This window comes from Elephas maximus, chromosome 3 (assembly GCF_024166365.1).
Source record: "Elephas maximus indicus isolate mEleMax1 chromosome 3, mEleMax1 primary haplotype, whole genome shotgun sequence".
Classification (NCBI taxonomy): Eukaryota; Metazoa; Chordata; class Mammalia; order Proboscidea; family Elephantidae; genus Elephas; species Elephas maximus.
The window spans coordinates 1,353,495-1,375,194 of NC_064821.1; the positions used below are offsets into that span (position 1 = coordinate 1,353,495).

The 21,700-nt window shown below is 58.4% G+C and overlaps 1 protein-coding gene across 6 annotated transcripts in view; it reads right to left on the reverse strand.

Annotated features, from left to right (window-relative positions):
- The window catches only part of TCF3 (transcription factor 3), a 42,166-nt gene that overhangs the window by 437 nt on the left and 20,029 nt on the right, over positions 1-21,700 (reverse strand). Inside the window, exons 4-19 of one of the 6 annotated variants that reach the window (XM_049876191.1) lie at positions 19,225-19,298; positions 18,883-18,961; positions 16,522-16,589; positions 14,813-14,948; positions 14,237-14,286; positions 12,879-12,897; positions 12,544-12,710; positions 12,321-12,453; positions 11,836-11,894; positions 11,651-11,729; positions 10,409-10,482; positions 9,810-9,968; positions 9,610-9,736; positions 3,694-3,829; positions 3,279-3,514; positions 136-279 (exon numbers count right to left, since the gene is read on the reverse strand). In XM_049876191.1, coding sequence (XP_049732148.1) covers positions 137-279; positions 3,279-3,514; positions 3,694-3,829; positions 9,610-9,736; positions 9,810-9,968; positions 10,409-10,482; positions 11,651-11,729; positions 11,836-11,894; positions 12,321-12,453; positions 12,544-12,710; positions 12,879-12,897; positions 14,237-14,286; positions 14,813-14,948; positions 16,522-16,589; positions 18,883-18,961; positions 19,225-19,298 — 1,739 coding nt within the window. In that variant the 3' untranslated portion in view covers position 136. Of the gene's footprint in view, positions 1-135; positions 280-581; positions 809-3,278; positions 3,515-3,693; positions 3,830-9,609; positions 9,737-9,809; positions 9,969-10,408; positions 10,483-11,650; positions 11,730-11,835; positions 11,895-12,320; positions 12,454-12,543; positions 12,711-12,794; positions 12,898-14,236; positions 14,287-14,812; positions 14,949-16,521; positions 16,590-18,882; positions 18,962-19,224; positions 19,299-21,700 lie in introns of those variants that run through there. The other 5 variants (XM_049876190.1, XM_049876189.1, XM_049876187.1 and 2 more) reach the window with 5 other exon arrangements.

Consider the following 21,700-nt stretch of genomic DNA (forward strand, 5'->3'; position numbering starts at 1 on the left):
GAGGCTGGTGAAGGTCGTGGACCAGGGGTCACCGTGCAGACCCATCACTCCGGACCTGGTAAGCCGGTGCCAAGGGCAGGTGTGCGTGCGGGAGGGACCGTACAGCCCATTCCGTGGACAGCGACCCAGGCGTACCTCACATGTGCCCAGTGGGGTTGTGGGCTTCACCCAGGCCCGGGTGGGCAGCCGACAGCACCATCTGGGGGTCCCCGACCACGCCGGACACCTTCTCTTCCTCTCGGCGTTTCAAGCAGGCTGCTTTGGGGTTCAGGTTACGTTCTGGGGAGGAGGAGGAAAGCATGGTGGGAGAGAGTCCCCATGAGGGGGAGTCCAGGGTGGCACTGGGAGGGGGTGTCGGGGAGGGTGGGGGCTCCCATACAGCTCGCCGCCACCATGTCGCCTCCTTGAGAAGGTTGGGGGTTAGCAGGGTGTAAGGGGCTGGGGGGCATGGAGAAAAACAGGGAGCATCCGGGGCCTGCACGAGCGAGAGAAGACAGAGAGCAGCGCTGAGCGTCCGTCCGAGCGCATGCCTGGGGGGTGCCCCGCGCTGGCAGACACGGCGGGCGGGGCCGGAAGCGTACCTCGCACCTGCTGCTCCAGGCCCAGGATGACCTGCACGGCCTGCTGCAGGATCAGCAGCTTGGTCTGCGCCTTGTCCGACTTGAGGTGCAGCTGGCACATGCGGCCCAGCTCCCGGAAGGCCTCGTTAATGTCCCGCACACGCACCCGCTCCCGCGCGTTATTGGCCATGCGCCTCTCCCGGTCCCTCAGGTCTTTCTCCTCCAGGGACAGCACCTCCTCCACACTGCTGGGTGCACAGCACCGGCTGTTAGTCGGGGCGCGTGCAGGGTGGGGACACGGAGTGTCGGCGCGGGTGCCAGTGTGGGGACATAGCGCTGGTGTGTGCCAGCATGGGGACACGGTGCCGGTGTGTGTAGCAGTGTGTGGACACTGTTGGTGCTGGTGCGCATACCAGTGTGGGTACACTGTTGGTGCTGGCGTGTGCCAGTGTGGGTACACTGTGGCTGCTGGTGTGCATACCAGTGCAGGGCACACTGTTGGTGTACATGCCAATGTGGGTATACTGCTGGTACTGGTGTGCGTACCAGTGTGGGCGCACTGTTGGTGCTGGTGTGTGCCGGTGTATGTACACTGTTGATGTTGCTGTGTGTGCACTGTTGGTGCTAATGGCATACAGTGTGGACCACATGGTGACGGGACACGTGTGAATGTGTGTGCTCACACCATGAGCACTTGTCTTTGTGTTTGCTCATCGCCATGTACCCAGGAGCACACACTCCCAGGAATGTGGTGCAGCCCCCGCCTATGCGGCCACGCCAAGGAGGGCCAAGGATGGGTTGTTCCCAAAGGATCTGATGGGGAGGGAGGTGGGCCTCAATTCCACACTGGGGAGCCTAAGGAGGAGTTAGCCCTCCCTTGCGCCTGGCTCATGCCACGTGCTCCAGGATGGGACCAGGCAGGCCAGGGTTTCCAGTGCCCCTCTCTCCACCCCTTCCCCCCCAGCCAAGGACGACCTTTCCCAGTAGAGCTGCCCCTTGCTGAGTGAGGGGAGCTGAGCCTAGCTTCTGACCTGCCTGGGGAGACTCCTGGGGTGGGAGGCCCAGGGCTCTCAAAATCAGACAATAAGGAGCAAACCAGCTAGCCCTGAGACCCCAGTATCCCCAGAAATGTGTCTGCCCCAGCCTGGGTAGGACCTGGGGGGCCACCTGCCCTCCAAGCGGGTGGCAGGATGAGGCAATGCCTACCCTTCCCCAGGCCTAAGACTCCTACAGGGTTTTGGCTCTCTCACTGAAGTCCCAGCAGCAGCTCTGAGCCCAGAGCACCCAGCCCACGGCGGGTGCAGAGCTGAGACCACCCCTCAGGCTGTGGACAGCACAGCCAGCGTGGGCGTCTGAGCCCCAAGCTCGGTCTTGCCCTACCAGCTGTGTGGCTCTGTGCCTCGGTTTCCCCCTTGGCTGGAAGGAAGCTGACTGCAAGCTCAGCACCCTTTGAACTAGGTTGATTTAAACCCACATGGGTGAAGCTCGCCTGAGCTGGGCGTGGAGAAGGGTCAGCTATGCTGGACCCAACCCCCTGTGCGCTGCCCGCCCCCTGCCCTCAGGCTAGAGCGGGTCCCTCAGGCGGCTGCGGCAGCCCCGGAGCCGCTGGACAAGCGCGCAGACCAAACTGCCGGTGCAGACCGAGACGGTCACATCCCCCACTCCTTCCATCCCCCAAGTCCCAGTGGGGGACTTTGGGGGAGGGGAGGCCCAAGGCCACAGCCTCGTGGGGGTGATCCTCACAGCCTCGTGGGGGCAGCAAGTGCGAGGTAGGGAGGGGCTGGGGTGAGGGGAGCGCGAGAGAGAGCAGAGAGGCAGGGGGAGGGGGATACACAGCATGACCCCCCCACCGTGGAGACACGAAACCTCAGAGCAGAGGAGGGGGCAGTGGGGAGCCAAGGCCCCAGCTCCGGTCCAAGCACAGCGCTGCAGGAGAGAAAGGGTTAACGGGCCACGCAAGAGTGAAGGCATTAAGGAAGCAGCTGCCAACGGGGGCTGGGGGGAGGCCAAGCAGGGCGAGGGGAGGAGCCAAGTCACGTTTGGTGGTGGGCGGTTAGTTTGGTGGCGGGCGGGTTATTTCTATATCCGTCAAATCCTGTGCTGTGCGTCAAATCCCGTGCGTAGGGAGATGACTGTTTTAACCCTCCATGCAGGGGGGGAAACTAAGTCAGAGGGAGGGGACCGCCCGCGTGTCGTCTGTTTGACTGCAAGGCGAGCGTGGAGTATACACTGGCGCCTCCAGGCCCCTGTGAATGAGCCAGGCTCTGGGCTTCCTGAGAAGGAAGGACTGGCAAGCGGAGGTCCACCAGGGTCTAGGGGAAGCATTCTGGGTCAAGGGCCCAGGCACCAGGAGAGAGCAGCCTCCCATGTGCAGAGGGGAAGCAGGGCGAGTGGTGGGGGCGGCGGGCAGTTGGGGTGGTGGGGGTGGGGAGGCGAGGAGCTGCAGGCAGTGGGGAGGTGGGGTGTGGGGGGCAGTGAGGGGTGAGAAAGGGTGGGGGGGGCAGTGGAGGTGGTGGGGAGGCGGTGGCAGTGGGGGCAGAGGGGAGGTGGGGTCAGCAGGTGGTGAGGTGCCGGGCAGGCGGGGGTGGCGGGGGGCGGGGTGCTGGGGAGGCGGGGGGCAGCGGGGTGCTGGGGAGGCGGGGGGCAGCGGGGTGCTGGGGAGGCGGGGGGCAGCGGGGTGCTGGGGAGGCGGGGGGCGGCGGGCGGCCCCCCACTGACCTCGCACTTGCTGCTCCAGGTTGAGGATGACCGACACCGCCTGGTGCAGGATGAGCAGTTTGGTCTGGGGCTTCTCACTGTTGAGGTGCAGCTGGCACATGCGCCCCAGCTCCTTAAAGGCCTCATTGATGTCGCGCACCCGCAGCCGCTCTCGCGCGTTATTGGCCACGCGACGCTCCTTCTCCCGCTCGGCCTTCTGCTCGGGGGGGAGAAGGTCGTCCTCGTCCTCCTCTGGGCTACGGGGGAGGGGGCCGGGGGGGCCAGAGGACAGCGTGAGGTGGAGGGGCGTGGCGAGGGGCCCCTGGCCACCTCCCAGTCTCGGTGGTGTGTGTTTGTGTGTGTGTGTATGTGCGCCCGCACGCGTCCGTGTGCGCGTGTGCTGGGGCGCGGGGCCGCGTGCGCGGGGGCCTGGCACCTGGTCCGGGTCCGGGGGGGCTTCAGCTCCTTCTTCTCCTCCTCGGAATTGTCGGCCACCGATGCGTTCTCCTCGTCCTCCTTCTCTTCCCGCTTGATCTCACCGGCACCTGAGGCCACACCCGTCCGCCCGAGTCCTACAACAGACCGGGGGTCAGGGCAGCAATCCACTCCATACGGGCCCTTGCGGAGCCCTCTGTCCATCTCGCCAGGGGCATAAACTCTCCTGGGACAACCGGCTTTTCGTTTGTTAAAAAACCAATTCAGGAGCCCTGGTCGTGCAGTGGTTAAGAACTTAATTGCTAACCAAAACCTCAGCAGTTCAAATCCACCAGCCACTCCTTGGAAACCCTACTGTCTTATAGAGTCAGAATTGACGGTAACAGTTTTGGTTTCTTTTTTTGGTTTAATGCTTAAGGAAGGACCCGAGGTGGCGCAACAATTAAGCACTCAGCTGCCAACCTAAAGGTTGGCAGTCTGAACCCACCAAGTGGTTTCGCAGGATAAAAGACCTGGCTATCTGCTCCTGTAAAGATTACAGCCTAGGAGACCCAACAGGGCAGTTTAACTTTGTCACATGGGGTTGCTATGAGTCGGAAGCAAGCTGACACCCAACAACAACTGCTCACAGGGTGCTGAGTTTCCATCTTGTTTGTTGTTAGCTGCCGTTGAGTTGGCCCTCAACTCATGGTGACTCTGTTAACAATGAGCTAGAGCCAGTATGACCCACAGGGTTTTCACTGGTTCATTTTCAGAAACTGATTGCCAGGCCTTTCTTCCTAGTCTTAGTCTGGAAGCTCTGCTGAAGCCCGTTCATCATCACAGCCAATACACAAGACTCCACCAACAGACGGGCGGTGGCTACGCGTAAGGTGTTTTGGACAGGAATCAAGCCCGGGTCTCCTCACGGGAGAGGAGAGTTCTATCACAGAACTACCGCTGACCCCTCAGTTTGTGTTTAGGGTGATGAACAAAATTTGGACACGAACAGTGGTGATGGTAGTACGACATGGAGGACATAATTGACGTCACTGAGTTGTATACACAAAATTAGCTGAAATGGCAAATGTTTTGTTATATATTTTTTACAATAAAATTAATAATACCACTGCCATCCCTGGAATTGGATCCATACCTCACGCCACACAGACATCAGTTCCGGAACGGAAAAGGCAAGACTTTACAAGCCTTAGAAGAAGCTGTAGGAAAGTGTCTCTGTGACTTACAAAGAAAATAAAAAGATAAGCCACAGAGTAGGAGAAGGTACGTGCAATGCATATAACCAACGAAGGGATGGTATCCAAAGAGCACCAACAAATCAGTAAGAAATGGGAGAACAGCACAGTGTAGAAATGAGCAAAAAATCTGAATGGGCATTTCACAGACAAAGGGCTGTGGCCAGAAACATATGGGAATCACTTTATCACATCCAGAAATCGAGAAACACCACTGAGGACCACAATGTGCTACCATTTCATACCTCTAGGTAGGCAGATTTGAGAGGCCTGACACTTCCAAACACTGTACCAGGGTCAACTGGTACAACCACTTTGGAAAACAACTGGGCATTAATCTTCAAAAGGCAGACACGGGCATGCTCAGAAATTCCACAACCTAATATCACACCAGGAGCCCTGGTCAGGCAATGGCTACAAACTCAGGTTGTAACTGAAAGGTTGGTGGTATAAACCCACCCAGCAGCTCCACGGGAGAAAGACCTGGCAATCTGCTCCTGGAAAGATTACCGCCTAATAACACGTTCTACATTCTACTTTGGTGAGTAGCGTCTGGGGTCTTAAAAGCCTGTGAGCGGCCATCTAAGATACTCCACTGGTTTTACCCTGTCTGGAGCAAGGGAGAATGAAGAACACCAAAGACACAAGGGAAAGTTTAGTCCAAAGGACTAATGGACCACAACTACCACGGCCTCTACCAGACTGAGTCCAGCACAACTAAATGGTACCCGGCTACCATCACTGACTGCTCTGACAGGGACCACAATAGAGGATCCTGGACAGAGCAGGAGAAAAATACAAACAAAATTCTAACTCACAAAAAGGACCATACTTACTGGTCTCACAGAGACTACGGCCCCTGGACACCCTTTTAACTCGGTACTGAAGTCACTCCCAAGGTTCACCCTTCAGCCAAAGATTAGACGTTACGAGTAAGGGTGGTGGGTTTTAGAGGCCAGGAAGTTGGGAGGTGAGGAGGTGAGGGCTGTGACTGGGATGTGGGCACCAGGTCCCAGACCGGGCTCCCAGGGCAGCTGGCATGGCTTGACTTGGGCAGATGTTATGAAGGTACTGGACTTAGAAATAATTCATTGAGGTGTATGTTTGGTTTATGTGTCTTTTTGTGTCTGTATTTTTCACTATAATAAAAAATGAGAGAGGGGTCAAGGGATTCAGGCAAGTGAGCTAGACACAGAAATCCCAGGGCAGTAGTCACTGTGTTGGGTGGGATGGATGGGGGCCCAGGCAGGCTTGAAGGCCCTGGCCCTGATTTGGAGTCATGGCGGGTCCCCAGGAAGCTCCATCCACCACCCAGTATCGTCGCACACATGACATTACTCTTCTGCGTGTAACAGTCTCTTCACAAAGTTGGAATGGGGGGAAGTGAGGGGAAGAGGCCCCTCAGGCCTTGGTCTCCCCACCTGGCACAGGGCTGGTGTTGACCACTCCTGGGACCAGCCTACCCTGAGCCAGAATCCAGACCCTGGTAGGTACCTATCCCTGTGCCCAGTCTTCGCAGACCTTCTTGGCCAAGTGGACAGCCCATCCCTGCCACCACGCCCCTTGCCCTGCAACTGTAATGGCTTCAAAAGAGACTTCCCGGCCTCTTACCACCAGCAAGAGCTATCTGCCAAGTCTCTATGGCACTCTTACCCTAAACTAGATCTAACCCTATCCCTAACCTAACCCCATCAATGAGCTAACATCATTAACCTAACTCTAACCCCAGCCCAAACCCTATCAGTATCCTTAACCCTAACCCCGTGACTGACACTAAGCCTAACTACATCCTGAATCCCCCAAAAAATCAACAAGTCTCACTCGAGGACCTATGGCAACCTTATGCCAACACTAACCAAGCCCTTATCCCATCCCTAGACCTAACCCTAACCCTAGTTTTACCCTAACCCTATCACTAGTCCTAACACTAACCCCTCCCTAACAGTATCACTAGCCCTAACAATAGCCCTAAACCTAAACCTAACCGCAACCCTATCAATCGCCCTAACCCTAACCCCATCCCTAACCCTATCACTCGCTATACCCCAACTCTATCCCTAACCCTACGTTTAGTCCTAACACTAACCCTGTTGTTGTTAGGTGCCTTCGAGTTGGTTCTGACTCACAGTGACCCTGTGTACAACAGAATGAAACACTGCCCAGTCCTGTCCCATCCTCACAATCGTCGTGATGTTTGAGCCCATCGTTGCAGCCACCTTGTCAATCCATCTCATTGAGGGTCTTCCTCTTTTTTGCTGGCCCTGTACTTTACCAAGCATGATGTCCTTCTGTAGAGACTGATCATTCCTGACGTGTCCGAAGTAAGATGCAGTCTCGCCATCCTTGCTGTTAAGGAGCATTCTGGTTGTACTTCTTCCAAGACAGACTTGTTCATTCTTTTGACAGGCCATGGTATACTCAATGTCATTGTTGTTAGGTGCCATCGAGTCATTTCTGACTCTTAGCGACCCTATGCACAACAGAATGAAACACTGCCTGGTCCCGAGCCATCCTTACAATCGTTTTTATGCTTGAGCTCATTGTTGCAGCCACTGTGTCAACCCACCTCGTTGAGGGTCTTCCTCTTTTCCGCTGACCCTGTACTCTGCCAAGCATGATGTCCTTCTTCAGGGACTGATCCCTCCTGACAACATGTCCAAAGCATGTAAGATGCAGTCTCACCATCCTTGCTTCTAAGGAGCATTCTGGTTGTACTTCTTCTAAGACAGATTTGTTCGTTCTTTTGGCAGTCCATGGGATATTCAATATTCTTTGCCAACACCACAATTCAAAGGCATCAATTCTTCTTCGGTCTTCCTTATTCATTGTCCAGCTTTCACATGCATATGATGCAATTGAACATACCATGGCTTGGGTCAGGCGCACCTTAGTCTTCAAGGTGACATCTTTGCTCTCCGACACTTTGAAGAGGTCCTTTGCAGCAGATTTACCCAATCCAGTGCATCTTTTGATTTCTTGACTGCTGCTTCCATGGCTGTTGATTATGGATCCAAGTAAAGTGAAATCCTTGACAACTTCAATCTTCATTTATTGTGATGTGACTTATCGGTAAAGTTGTGAGGATTTTTGTTTTCTTTATGTTGAGGTGCACTCCATACTGAAGGCTGTGGTCTTTGATCTTCATCAGTAAGTGCTTCAAGTCCTCTTCACTTTCAGCAAGCAAGGTTGTGTCATCTGCATAACGCTGGCTGTTAACACTAAGCCTGTCATTAGCCATTTCCCTAAATTTAGCCCTAACCTTAATCCCATGCCTAACCCTATCCTTAGTCCTAACCCTCACCATTCCTAACACTAGTCCGAACACTAACCCCATATCTAAACCTAGCCATAGCTCTAACCCCGACCCTTTATCTAGGTGTAGCTGTAACCTCAACCCTCTCCTAGCGCTAATCCCATCCTTCTCCCTAGCCCTAACCCGCTCCTCTCCCTAACCCTAATCTACCCCTTTCCCTAGCTCTAGCCCTAACCCCACCCCTCTCCCTAGCCCTAACTCCATCCCAGCCCTAACCCTCTTCAGGGTCACTCTCATCCACTTCCGAAATGCCATCGCTCTCTCTGAAAGAACCCTCTTGAGCTCGCTCCCTTCCAGCTCCCTCCCCTGGACAGAACACTTCCACCCACCCACCACTGAGGTTTTCCGCAGAGTCATCGGACCCCATGCTGGCTCAGTCTCAGTCTGCAACTCAGTGGCATCCAACTCGGTGGCATCTGACATCTACCCGGCATCCTGAGGACCCCTGTCTGCCCTGGTCCCAGGTCCCTACACTCACCCACGTCCCCTCCCACCCTGGGACACATGCGGTTCTGTTCTGTCCACACTCACAGCCCGCCCACCCATGACCTCGACTGGGCTCCTAGCTCTAAACCACCCTCCAAATGCCGACGGCACCTGCACGTCCATCTCCAGGACATCTCGCCCTGAACACCAGACTCGCATCTGGCCTGCCCTTAGAGGGCATCTCAGATGCGACCATCCCAAACCTGCCTGTCTGTGGCTGCCCTGGCCAGAAGCCCCAGGGTCATCCTTGTCTCCTTCCTTCTGCTCCCTGCCCCCTCATCCCATGACTCGTCCATCTGCAAATCATTTGAGACACATGAGATTTTGATCTGCAGGGGGCGCCCGTGAGCACCAAGTCTGCCTGTCCCTTCTCTGCCCCACCACCCTCCAGGGCTCCCACCTCCATGACCTGCCCCCTCCCTTCCTCTCTCCCCTTGGCTCGCCCGTTCCAGCCCACCATACCAGGCTGGGTCTTGCCTCAGGACCTTTGCACCTGCTGTTTCCGCTGCCTGCTTTCACCTCCTCCCAGAGTCGACTCAAACGTCTGCTCTTCACCTCCCTGACCACTCCTCAAAACTGCACAAGAGCAGGGGTGTCCCATCTCCATTCCTGCCATACCTCAGTTTCCTCTACCGGGAATGAGGGCCGACCAGTTGTAACTCCCAGGTTACTGTGAAGACTGGCAGTAAGTACGGGCTGAGCCGTAACCCTGTACCTGGCGAGAGCAAGCGCTCAGGCCAGAGTGGTGACTCTCAGTTCCTTGTCCCTTGGCAAAGAGGACCTCCCTGTTGCCCCCCGTTTTCCAGAGGAGGGGAGAGGCTCAAAAAAAGAAGTGACCCCCAAGAGCCGATCGCCCCTGTCCAGCCCCTGCCATGGAACTTACCACTGTAGGAGTCAGCAGGTGGCCTCGAGAGGTCAGGGAGGGCGCTGGGCTGGCTGGGAAGGGCCACGTGGTTGTGTAGGAGGCTGGCACTGCCTGAGAGGCTGTCGTCCGTGGGGCCACCTCCAACCTGTGGGCGGTGGACACAGCAAGTTAGCACTGAGTGGGTCCCCCACCCCCCACTGCCCTCACCCGGTGCTCACCAGGCTGGTGTGCCGGCCACCCAGCGGCATGACGGGACCAGTGAAGCCTGAGGCCAGTGCACCATGGCCAGGCAGCAGGCTGTGGATGTCGCTGGCCGTGCCCACGGCGTGGCTGCGCAGCACGTGAATGGCCTCGTCCAAGTGGTCCTCCAGCTTATTCTGTTGCAGTGAGGGGTGGTGAGGGCCCGGGACCCAGAAAGCAGTGGGCAGCCACGATTTACGGCTCTGACGATGTGGTCTGGCTCAAACTGTGACATTCCCCAGCCACAGGGCCACTGTGCCGGCAGCCCACAAGCTCTTAACCAAGATTTTTCTAAGCAGAGGGTATCTGTCTTATTGCAAAATTGTCACGTCAGACCCAATGGCTGCTTTCCATGACAGTTTTTTTTAAAATCATAGAATTCAGAGTCAAGGAAAACATGGCCACCCCCACAGGGTCCCGCGTCTATACTGGGTATCTGGTCCGTGTGTCTGTCTGCATGCACAGCACGCCCCACACTCTTGGCCCCCCACACGGGCACCTCTCCAACTGCACACACCCACCAGAAACTGGCCCCCACGCCCCGCCCAAGGTCACGGTGGGGGGCAGGAGAACTCACCAGGCCATGGAGACCCCCATCATAGCTGGGTGATAAGGCACCGGGGGCCCCTCCTCGGGGCCACTGGGAACTCCCTGTGGGGGTGGGGGACACACAAATGGGGGAATGAGAGGCACAGGCAGGCTGGGGCTGGCCCTAACTCCCCATGGTCCCTCCTGGGCAGATCCTGCCCCTCACTGGGGGCCAGGGAAGCATGGTCACTCTCCCAGGAAAAAAGGTAGGGGGCAGGGAGGAAGGAACCTGGAGCCTGTAGGGTGGGGAGTCCCTGAGGGGCCTGTAGTACCTGGCCTGGCCACAAGAGGGCACCCGGCACCTGCAAAGCTATTCTGGGGCCATGAGGCCATGGGGCAGGGGCACTGGGGGCCCAGAAGGCTCAGCCCTGGGTTCGAATTCCACCTCTTATTGTGCTGAGGTGGTCCAGTGGGAAGGCTCACATCTCCGAGCCTCAGTTTCCCTATTTGCAAACTCTTTCAGGTGAGGGCCAGACAGCTCAGCGCATACAGTAGGCACTCTAGAGTAGGCCTCCTGTCCAGTTCTGTAACCCGCTCTGGTCTCCCGCAGCAGGCAGGAAAGTGGTTAGCTCCAGGGAAGCCTGATGTCCCCCCAGGGCAGAGGTGAGGGGACCTGGAGGTATTTTCACCCTAACCTCCTAGGGCTTCCAGAAACTTCCAGGTCTCACTACCCATCATTCCCAGCTGATCCCCGGGGCATCCCTGCAGGGGGAATAGGTGGCCTGGTCCCTTTGCCAGAGGTGAGCACAGGGCATTGCAGCTAGTGTGTAATTAATGCCCAAAGCATGAACACGTGACACTACGTGTGTGCACGCACACGAGCGCTGGGCATGCTAGGGTCCAGGCCAGAGCCTCAGCAGGCCTCCAGGCCCTGCTGCTCCCGCCCACTGTCCTGGAGCCCCAGCCCCCACCCCAATGGCCCCCCCAACATGCTCCCTGGAGTTCGTGCAGTGTGAGCAGCTGAGTCCTTCTCCTGGCCCTGCCTGTGCCGTGAGGTGACTGGAGTGTGCTTCCTAGCCCCGCTCACTGCCTACCCATGGCATGCAAGGTCGGCTCAGAGGCCACCTCTTCCAAGGAGCCCTCCTGCAGCATGAGCTCCAGGAAGGCATGGAGGGTGTTCTCCCGTCTCTGACCCGCAATGTGGCCGGAGCCAGAGGGGCAGCCTGACCCTCGCCCCCATTCCAGGCTGCAGCACCAGACACCCCCTGCCGGCCCCCATCCCCTCACAAACCTGCCAGGCCCTGTGGGGAGCCTACGGGGGTTGAGGGGCTGGATGAGAAGTTATTGCTTGAGTGATCTGGGGAGTAGATCTGCAGGGAGGACAGGGAGAGAGAGGTGGGGCCGCTGAGCAGTCAGGGGCCGGTCTCACAGGGTCCCCAACCCACCAGTCCTGTCACCCCATGCCCCTCGCCTCACCGAGGCCAGTGCCTTCCCAAGAGCATCCCCGGAACTGCCGGCCGTGGTCCCACGTGAGCCTGTGGGTGGAGAGAGGTGAGGCCTGACGTCAGGGCTGCACACCTGGCTCGGATGCCCCAGTTCACAGGGGGCTCAGCCCCTGAGTCCAGCCGATTTCTGACTCACGGTAAGAAAAGACCTGCCTGATATCTAGCCACCTGCCTCCACAGACAGTGGGCCGTGGGCCCTTGGGCAAGCGAGTCCCCTTTCCGAGCCTCAGTTTCCCCGGCTGTAAAGCTGACTCCTTGTAGAGCCTCTTCTAGACACCCCTGGGCTGGACATCACTAACGAAGACAATCCCAGCCTGGCTCCCAGGGCTGCAGAAAAACACTTCTGCACTCGTCGAGGACCCACCCTCAGCCCCACAGCCCATAGGCTCTGCCCTGCGAGTCCCCCTGTGGGGAGAGACCCTACCCAGGGAGAGGCGTGATGGGGGCAGCCCTTACCCAGGAGGCTGTCAGCTCCGCTGACGGGGGGTGTGTGGCCGGCGACACTGCTGTAGGTGGCTCCAGGGGCCGAGGAGAAGCTGGACACAGCAGGTAGTCCGCCATTCACCTCGGCTCCATGCAGCGGGTAACCCTGCATGGGGGCAAGAAAGGAGGGGTCAGGGGGTGCAGGGGGCCAGAGGGGTGAGCCACCCCACTCCCCATACCCCACTGTGGGCCCTACCATGCGCTCGTGCTGGTGCAGCCCGCCAAACGCACCCCCGCTGCTTCCTGCAGAACTGCCACCCCCAGGCGGGAGGGGCAGTGGGGAGGAGCCCCCGCCCAGCATGGGCCCAAAGCCCGCCTGGCCTGGGGGGCCCCACAGCTCAGCCGAGGGGTGCAGGCTGCCGTCTGCAGAGAGGGGGACAGTGAGCAGCGGGTGGGAGACCCTGGGCCCGGCTCCCTGCCCCATCCCAGCCGAGGCCCCCCACACACCAGCCATGTAGAAGGGGGCAGGGTAGGCGCTGCTGGGGGTCTTGGCAGCTGGGTAGGCAGCGGTGTCTCTGCCATAGTCATCACCTGAGCTGGGTGGGTACACCTGTAGGGGAGTGAGTGTGGTCAGGTGGAGGGCCCATGGGAGGCCCACTTGACCCCCCACCATACACTGGCCCCATCCCCAGACGAGATCATCCTGGACAGCTGCCTACCATGCCACCCTCACCCCCCTGTCCTGCTCTAAAAAGTCCCCCTCAAATAAAGCCCAGCCCTTTGGCCCAGCGTTCAAGGCTCCAATGCCATCAAGATCTCTCTTCACTACTCCTTCTCCGACCCCCAGCACCCAAAATGCCCTGACCTCTCGTGCATCAGGCCTTCGTACGCTGGGCCCTATACCTGGAATGCCTTTTCTCACCTGCATCCAGAAAACCCCTACTGACGCATCAAAACCCTAGGTCCAGTACCCTTGGCCCCTCCGTTTTCTTCCCCTCTGGGCTCTCCCTGCACTGGAACCTCCTTTAGCCCCAGCTCTGAGCACACAACATCCTGGGGCCTCAGACACAAAGCCCTGGATTAACGCTTGGCTGTGGCTGCCCCAGACCAGCAACGGCCAAGGGAATCCACGGTTGCCACCAAGTGATCAGCCAGCATTGCCTGGGCCCAGTGGGAAAATGCTAATATTAACTGGCGTTGGCTGCCCAACAATGGAGTGGAAAACCAGGTTCTGAGTGGTGAGTGTCAGCTGGGATGAGGCAGGCCCAGGGTGCTCAGCTCCTTTGTTCTACGAACTTGGGGCAAGGGCCCAGGGGAGGAAAATGCCAAGCTCGGGGGCGGCAGGGGGCTGAGCGGTAGCATCACCAGCTGAGACTTTGGACAGCTTGGGCCCTCCTGGCCCCAGAGCCCTGGGTAAGTGGTCTGACCACACTGGACATTAATCCTGAGTCCTGGGCCCAGTGTGAGTGCAGTGAGCCCACGGGGTACAGCGGTGGCCGTGCCAAGCCAGGAAACCTAGCAAACTGCCTTTCCTTCCAATGTGATTAAATCATGGCGAGCACAGCACCATGCTGAGATGGTGATGCCAAAGCATCCCGCCAACTGCCAGGCGCCAAGGCAGGGTCCCACTGGACAGGACCCCAGGGTACGCCCCGTACCTGTTCACAGGACCCCCCTCCCACCCTTTATTAGGAGACTATGGCCGTAGGAAGTGACTTTGCTTTAAAGCAAGAAGAATCGAGGCTAGGCATAAGGAAAAACTTCCCTGACTGTCCCTCAGGGGTGGGGGTCAAGTCCAGCCAAGCCCAAGGACACTTTGGCTCAAGACTCATGAGGGTTCCCACTCGCAGGTGGTCACACAAAGGCCAGCGCCCCCAACATGTCACCTGACTGGGGGTAGCGGTGACAGCCTCGGCCTGTGGGGCCCCGCCCTCTGCCTCACAACTCACCGAGGACGGGAGCCCTGGCGGCACCTTCCGGACCTTCTTGGGCTGCGCATCTGTCAGGAGGGAGAAGAGTGAGTGGCTTGACCCCAGTCCTGTCCGCCCTGCCCAGAACAGTCTGGAACACACAAAGGACACAGCGGCCCTGGGTTCTGGTAGAGGGACACGCTCTTACTGCTGGCCGTCGAACCCAGGAGAAGGAGCCCTTGAACTTCCCTCTTGAGAACAATGATTCAAATGAACCCTGGGTCCACCCACTGTGGGTTGGAGACACTGCTGGACCCGTGAAGGGTGGTCCGCAGAGCGGGGCTGCGGTTTCAGACCTGGGTCTCCACTGCCAGGCCACCTCCCCTCCACCCCCAACTATCTCATTTTCAAGTTTCTTGGTTCACTGTCTATCCATCCAACCAGCCCAACCCCAGGGAAGGACTGGTGCCTGTCATGACCCCAGCGTCCAGCCAGGATCCGGAAGGCACCCAGTAGGCCAAAGCTAATGCTGGTCCCTTTCTGTCCCCATGGCCAATGGGAGACAAAGGGCTGCTTTGTCCTGGACCCTGAACTCCCCTCTCTGGTCTGACTCACCCAGGCTGCTGCCATCCGCGGGTCTCCGCCGGGGGTTGCCGGGGTAGGAAGGGTAGTACTGGGCACTGCCTTTGACACCTGAGGGGGACAGCGGCCCAGGGCTGCTGAGGGCCAGCTCGCCTGGCAGGAAGCCAGCCTGGGGGAGAGGGACAGATCGCCGTGAGGGGCAGCCCCCTGCCAGCCCCCAAGTCAATGCCCGAAAAACTGAAACAAAACCACCAACCCTACAGACAGCCAGGCCCAGCCCCAACCACAGAAGGGCTGTGACTCCTTTCTGCCCCGCTCACGGCTGATATAGTTTGACCTTCCAACACCTGAGGCAGCAAAACACTGGTTCTGTCTCCCCGACCTAAGGCACCATCGGCCACAAGCCACCCCGTTATGCTCATAAAAAAAGACTAAAACACCGAGCCGCTGCCGACAGAGCACAAGACACCTCCCGGATTTAGGGCAGCTACAAGGGCAAATCGCGTGCTTCCGAGTGGATGGATGTTTTGCTCTCTGTGCCTTTATTTTTTGTCTGTTTTTTCACGGAAGGGTTGAATTGGGTCTGCGTTAGTTTGAACAAGATCTCCCTCACCGAGCCGGCTCTTGTATGTGGACTCTGGCTTTGAGGCCTCGGCCACGCACTGTTCTTCATGGCCCCCCGTGTGGGGAAGACACAGTTGGGGGCAGCCCCTGCTCTTGACTCCTGGGCTGAGACACGCACTGGGGAGACCCGGGTTCAAGGCCTGCTTCTGCCGAGTTCTGTAGCTCACATGCACGGACCCCAATGCCCCAGCTTACCCATCTGTGACATGGGCATGCTGGCCGCTCTCATGGCTCAGGAGGCATCGTGGGGACCAATGAGGGTGATGGGAGTTCTGGTATGCAGCTGGCACCTAATATCTGCAGGAGCTGTCACTCTGGCTCAAGCCCAGTGTGAAGCAGGCTGCACCTCGAGATTTGGGAGCCGAGCCGCAGGTGGGGTCAGGAATGAAACCCTCGGATGTGGGGGCAGGGACCCTGGGTTGACCAGGCCACAAAAAGCCACACTGGGGACCACAGGGGCTGGTCATGGCCTCCATCAGCCTCACAGACCGGACCGGCGGAGGCAAGAGTCTGTCCTGGGCTAGGAGCTTCCCTGGGCAGACACAGGGTGAAGGGCTGGACCACAGGGCTAGCCTGGGAAGGGCATGGGGTGAGGCTTCAGGGCTGCCTCAGTTTCCCTGTCTCTCTCTGAGCGCCCCCAGCTGCGCCCAGCACCCCCCAGGCCTAGGCCTATCCTGGGGAGCCACGGGGCAGGGACCATGGTCTCCCGCAGTCTAGCTGGCCTCCCTCCTACTTTCCGCCCCTGCCTGCCAGCCTGGCCTGGCCCAGGGCCTGGTTCTATTTCAGCCGCTGCCAGACAGCAAACAGCACTCGGCCCAGCCACGGAAGCTTCTGCAGACCAGAAGGAAACTCCAACCGATTTGTTTCAAATTAAAACACGTCGGAAGGAAAATGCTAGAGGAGAAAAGGACAGGAGGGGAGGTGCTGCCCCCTGCAGCAGCCCCACCAGGTGACCCTGGGCAGGTGGCCACTGCCTGCACCCCATCTGAATAACGGGGTGTCACCCAGACCCACCCACCTTGTGGCCCCAGGCTGTTTGCAGACAGGTAGGCGCTGAGCCTGGCAGCCTGATGGGGTCCCTATGCCCAGCCCCGTTCACCCTGCAAACAGGCACTCACCTGACTCAAGCTGCCAACACTAGCATCTCTCCCAAAGGCCGTGTATGCAGCCCGCTCACTGCCTTTGCCTGGAGGGAGGAGAGACGGTGGGTTACTCGGAGCCAGCCCTGCAGGACAACACACCTAAGGGGCTGTCAGGGCCAACCTGGCAGCCAGCACTCAATAAGCATGCACGGCTCAGAGAACTGCAGTGGAACATTTTGCCAGGCCAGCCTCCTGTCTTCCTGCCAACAGGGATAGGCTTGGGCACAAGCAGGGGGACGTATTCTGGAAACCTGAGTGAGCCAACGCCCTGCCCACCGGGGCCCCTGACATATCCCTTGCCCCAAAGTGTGACAGCCCTGGGCTCAGCCAGGCCACAGCCCCCTCTGACCAGCCCCTGCCCTTTCGAGCCTGGGTTTCCTACATTCGAGGCTGGAGGGTGCTGACTCCTGGAGTGCTGGGCTCACACCAGATATTGTCTCCCTAGGGGACAGGCCCAGGAGCACCTGGCTGGATAGCCCATCAGGTGCCCGTGGTCCTGTATACGTAGCATCTGTCTGGTTTAGTCCCCTAAGGTTCCATCCTCACCCCAGCTCCAGGCCAATGAGGACAGCCTAGCCTTCCAGTCAGAGATGAATCTACGAAGGAGCAGATACCGTTTCACACTACTTAGTGAGAAGGGGTCTCATTCCCTGAGCAGGCAGGCGAGGCCTGGTGCTATGAGGGGTCAGCCTGCCTGAGAGGGATGCCTGCACAGAGGGGCATCTGCTGCTTCACTCCCGGATCAAGCCTCACCTGAAGCAGGCTCACTAAGTCCCTTTTTGGCTTCACCTGGGATCTCGACTAAGTACACACCATCAACAGCTGTGCTATGTGTGAGGCATCAGAACACTTGGCCAACTAATGAGTTATCCTCAAACCTGGAAAAAATCTGGCCATCTCTCTATGATAAAAGTTCGAAGAGACTCTTGGAGCTCTGCTGTGTGTGGGCTTGACACCGCCCTCTCTGAGCTCCTTGGCTGCAGGACAGTGGGCCCAGGCACAGCTGGGCTCTGGTACTTCAGCCGGGTGGCCGTGGGAACTGCCCTGTCAGCCCTGCCTGCCCTTGGGCCAGCTGGCAGCAGGAAGAGGCCACGAGGAAGGAAGAGCACAGGGGAACCTGGTCTGCCAGCAGGTGTAGCGCACTGAGGGGACCACGGACCACATGCAGGGCCAGGCCTTACCTTTCTCATCTAGGAAATGGGTGTGAAGTACCCTCAGGCACGTGGAGAGTACTAGACACCGCCCCCCATGCAATTCACTCACACGTGCCACAAGCACTTACTGAGCTCCTACTGTGTGCTGTGACCTCAGTGGGGTCCAAACCAGGGGTTGCTCCCTTGGGGTCTAGGGGTAAAGGTGGGGGCCCTGCAAACCCTCTGGCCTCAGTTTCCCATTCAGTCAATAGCCCTGAGGTACCTACGATTCTTACCCTGTGCCGAGCGTCTAAACCCAGCAACGTGGCAGATAGCTTCCGACTTCGTCTGAGAGGCCACTGTTAAAGCCGCGATTTTATAAATGGTAACAAAAAATGCTGCCAATCAACTGGCCTGCCACTCAGACCCCAGGGTCCCCTGAGGATCATCGAGGGATGGAATTAAGACCCCCATTTTTAATGCGCTCAGTTGCTAACTAACAGGTTGGAGGTTTGCAGTCACCCAGAGAGCACCTCAAAACAAAGGCCTGGTGATCTGCTCCCAAACAATGAGCCAGCGAAAACCCTAAGCAGCAGTTCTGCTTCGACACACGTGGGGTCACCATGAGTTGGGTTGACTCAGTGGCAACTGGTTTTACTGGTATTTTGGAGCCAAGGTTCCGAGGGAAAATGGGCTGACCCTCAGCAGCCGGAAACCCCAACCATCCCCAGAGGCCCCTGCTACCCATCACCCTGAGGCCTCCTGAGCCCCCAGGTGCTGGGGTTCCCAACGCTCCTGCAGGACAGGTGAGAGGCCTGATAGAGGTCACCCAGCGAGGGGCTGAAGCGTGATGGTGCCCAGAGGATGGTGTCCTGGAGCTATGGGTTGAATCGTGTCCCCGAAAAAGATCTGTTCAAGTCCCAATGCCAGAACCCATGGGCACAACCTTGTCTGGAGAAGGGGGTCTCTGCCGACCTGGTTAGTTCAGATGAGGTCACATGGGATGGGGTGGGTCATCAGGTCACAATGACAGGTGTCCTGGGCTGTGTTCACCTACATCCTGCTCCAAAGGATGGAGGCATCACCGCCAACACTGTCTGGGTGGATGCTGTGGGTAGGCTGGGCAGCCAGGTACACTGGGCATGCCGAGGACCCCACATGTGTGGGAAAAGGGGGCTGAGACTGCCCCCTGCCGGACACTCACCCCCGAGGCCGGGTCCCAGGAATGTGGACGAAGAGAGGCTGCCATGAGACTCACTGAAGTGGGCGCCTTCACTGTAGGTCTATGGAGAGAAGGGGGGGTTGAAGGCGGCTGGAGACCCTGGGGGGCCCGGCCACACTACAATTTTACAGCTGGGGAAGCTGAGGTTCAGGGAGACAGGCAGGTCAGATTCAAGACTTGAACCCATGTCTGATCCTGAAGCCCCCTGGAGAGCAGGTTGGGCTCCAACTTCCCCTTTGAGCCTCAGTTTCCTCACTCAAGTGTGCCCCCGCCCATGCCCAGGAATGGGAACTCCAGGTCCAGGGCCTCCCAGGGGCTCCTCACCCGGTTGGGGTCAAAGGAGGAACTGTTCTGGTCACTGGTGCCCCAGGAGCCCGAGCAGGGCCGTTCCTCGAGACCTGCAGAGGACAGGGGAGGGAGAGTCAGGGTCACCCGCACTCCTGTCAACCTCTAAAGCCCCAGACAGCCTGGGGCTTTGCATACTTCCAGGTCTTCACAGGACACTCTTCCACCGGCTAACTTTGCTGGCAAACTCCTATCCATCTGGCAAAGCCCCAGCCACTATGCCCACAGAGAACAACCTCTCTGCAGCCCCAGGTCCCTCCCTCTGGTCTTGCCCTGACCACATGGAGCTGGGGGTCCCAAGTAAGGATCTTTCCCTGTGAGAAAAGTTCACAGGGGCATCAGTGACTGGATGACAGACGAAGACGCACGCCCTCAGGAAAAGGGGCTATCCCCCCGCTCCCGTCATCACCCCTTTGGTGATTCCCTCCCTTTGCTGAAACCACAGCTCCGTTACCCAGCTGCCACGGAGCTGACTGACTCACGGTGCCCCACGTGCATCAGGGCAGAACTCTGCTCCACAGGGGTTTCCATGGCTGATTTTTTAGAAGTAGATCCCCAGGCCTTTCTTCCAAGGCACCTCTGGGTGGACTTGAACTGCCAACCTTTCGGTGAGCAGCCAAGCACGTAATGGGTTGCAACACCCAAGGACTCCGAAATCCTAGCAGCAGCTGCCACTGACTAACCCCCAGGCAGGGGGCAAGGGTGGGACTTACCCCGTACCTGGGCTGGGGCCGGGGAGGAGGCTGGCCAGGGAGCGGAGAGGCCTGTGGTGCCGGCGGAGTTAACCAGAGCGGGAGTGAGGACCTTGGTCCCTCAGGGTGGGGCAGGGCGGCCTCCTTATCTCCTCACACACCCTAACAGGCAACTGCCCTAGGCTGGGGGATCTCAGGGTCTTGCAGCCACTGGCCCTCTCCCTACAGATCCTGCCTGGGTCCCTGGGGGGAGGGGGCTATGGCCCCTCCACTGGTCCTAACCGGGCCCCTAGGAAGCAGAAGAGGGGCAGCCCCCGGACCCCCAGCCAGGCAACAGAGCCAACCCCAGTTTCTGTCTCTGCAAAGCAAGGTTATAAACAGACCCCATTCTGCGGAACTGGGGGTGTCCGTGTCCAGCTCCGAGTCCAGAGGATCCTGAGAGCCTGGCTGGAAAGTGATGGGGGTCCACGCCAGGCCTGAAGGCTGTGGCTGCACCTCATGCACCCCCCTCCCCACCTTGGGCTCCTGCCTGGACCCCAGGCTGGCCAGTGTGGGGGAACGACCGCCTTGTACCCCCACCTGCCCCACAGGTGCCCTCCTGCCCCGTGCTGCCAGAAACTTCTTTCAAACGGCATCCTTCTATTTCGGTGCCTTTGTGTTAATCATCCCTCCAGAGAATTGGTGTTTAATTGCCGTCTGATTTGCATAATTATGCATATTAATCTCCCAGCCTGATGAATATTCATGTCTCATTTAGATTTTGTTTTCTAATCAAAAATTTCCAACGTGATTGCAGGTGGGGGGCTGGGAAGCTGCACTGGCATGTAGGGGCGCTCTGATGGTCCCCAGCATTGCCACTAGGATTGGGGGTCTATACTCCAAGGTCCCAGACCCCCACTTGTGTCCTGGGGAGAGGGGGGCTGGTAGAGGAGGGCTGGCTGGGTGACCTTGAGCAAAGCTCCAGCCCTCTCTGAGCCTCAGTTTCCTTCCTTGCCTACGCAGGCCGGTCCTGTCTACTATCCTGGTACACCAGGTGGGCCCCTGACCTCCAGCCCTGGTCCCCCTCGAGATGCAGCTACCCTCCTCTGGGTGTCTCCCTCACTCCACAACGGTATCTACAAAGCCCCCCATGGAGGCACCGGGATCCTCAATCAAACAGATTGGAGGTCATTTCCCAAGGTCATGGCCAGGGCACATTGGAGCCAGAGCAGCACTCGAACCCGACGCCCACAGCCCTCCACCCTTCGGCTGGCAAGGCGACAACAGGGGGGTCTCCTGGGGCCCCGATGCCCCAAACCAGCCCCAGCAAGGCCCTGGCCGAAGCTTCCCTCCCTCCCTCCAGAAAAGACAAAAATAGAGACCGGCCCCTCCCCCAGCGCTCCCATTAATAGTTATTAACCCCCCCACCGATTAATTATGCATTTTAATAACCCTGCCATGAATATTCACAGAGCATTCCCCGCTCACGTTCTAATTAAAACATACTAACAGAATAAGACGCTGTTGTTTGAGTGTAATTTTTTTATGATTTCTTTCTTTTCTTTTAAACGCTGGAGGCGAATTTCTGATCTAGGGTGCCCAGGAGAGAACATCTCTGCTTCGCATCTCTCTGCAGGGTCCAGGGTCCAGCCCTGCCTTCCTTGGAAGAGAAAGAGGGAGGGGTGGGCATGCTGGGGGTGGGGAGACCCTCCCTGGGCCAAGGAGAGGGGCCGGGGTAGGTGGCCTTGGATGCAGGGCCCCATGGATCTGAAGACCCCAAGCAA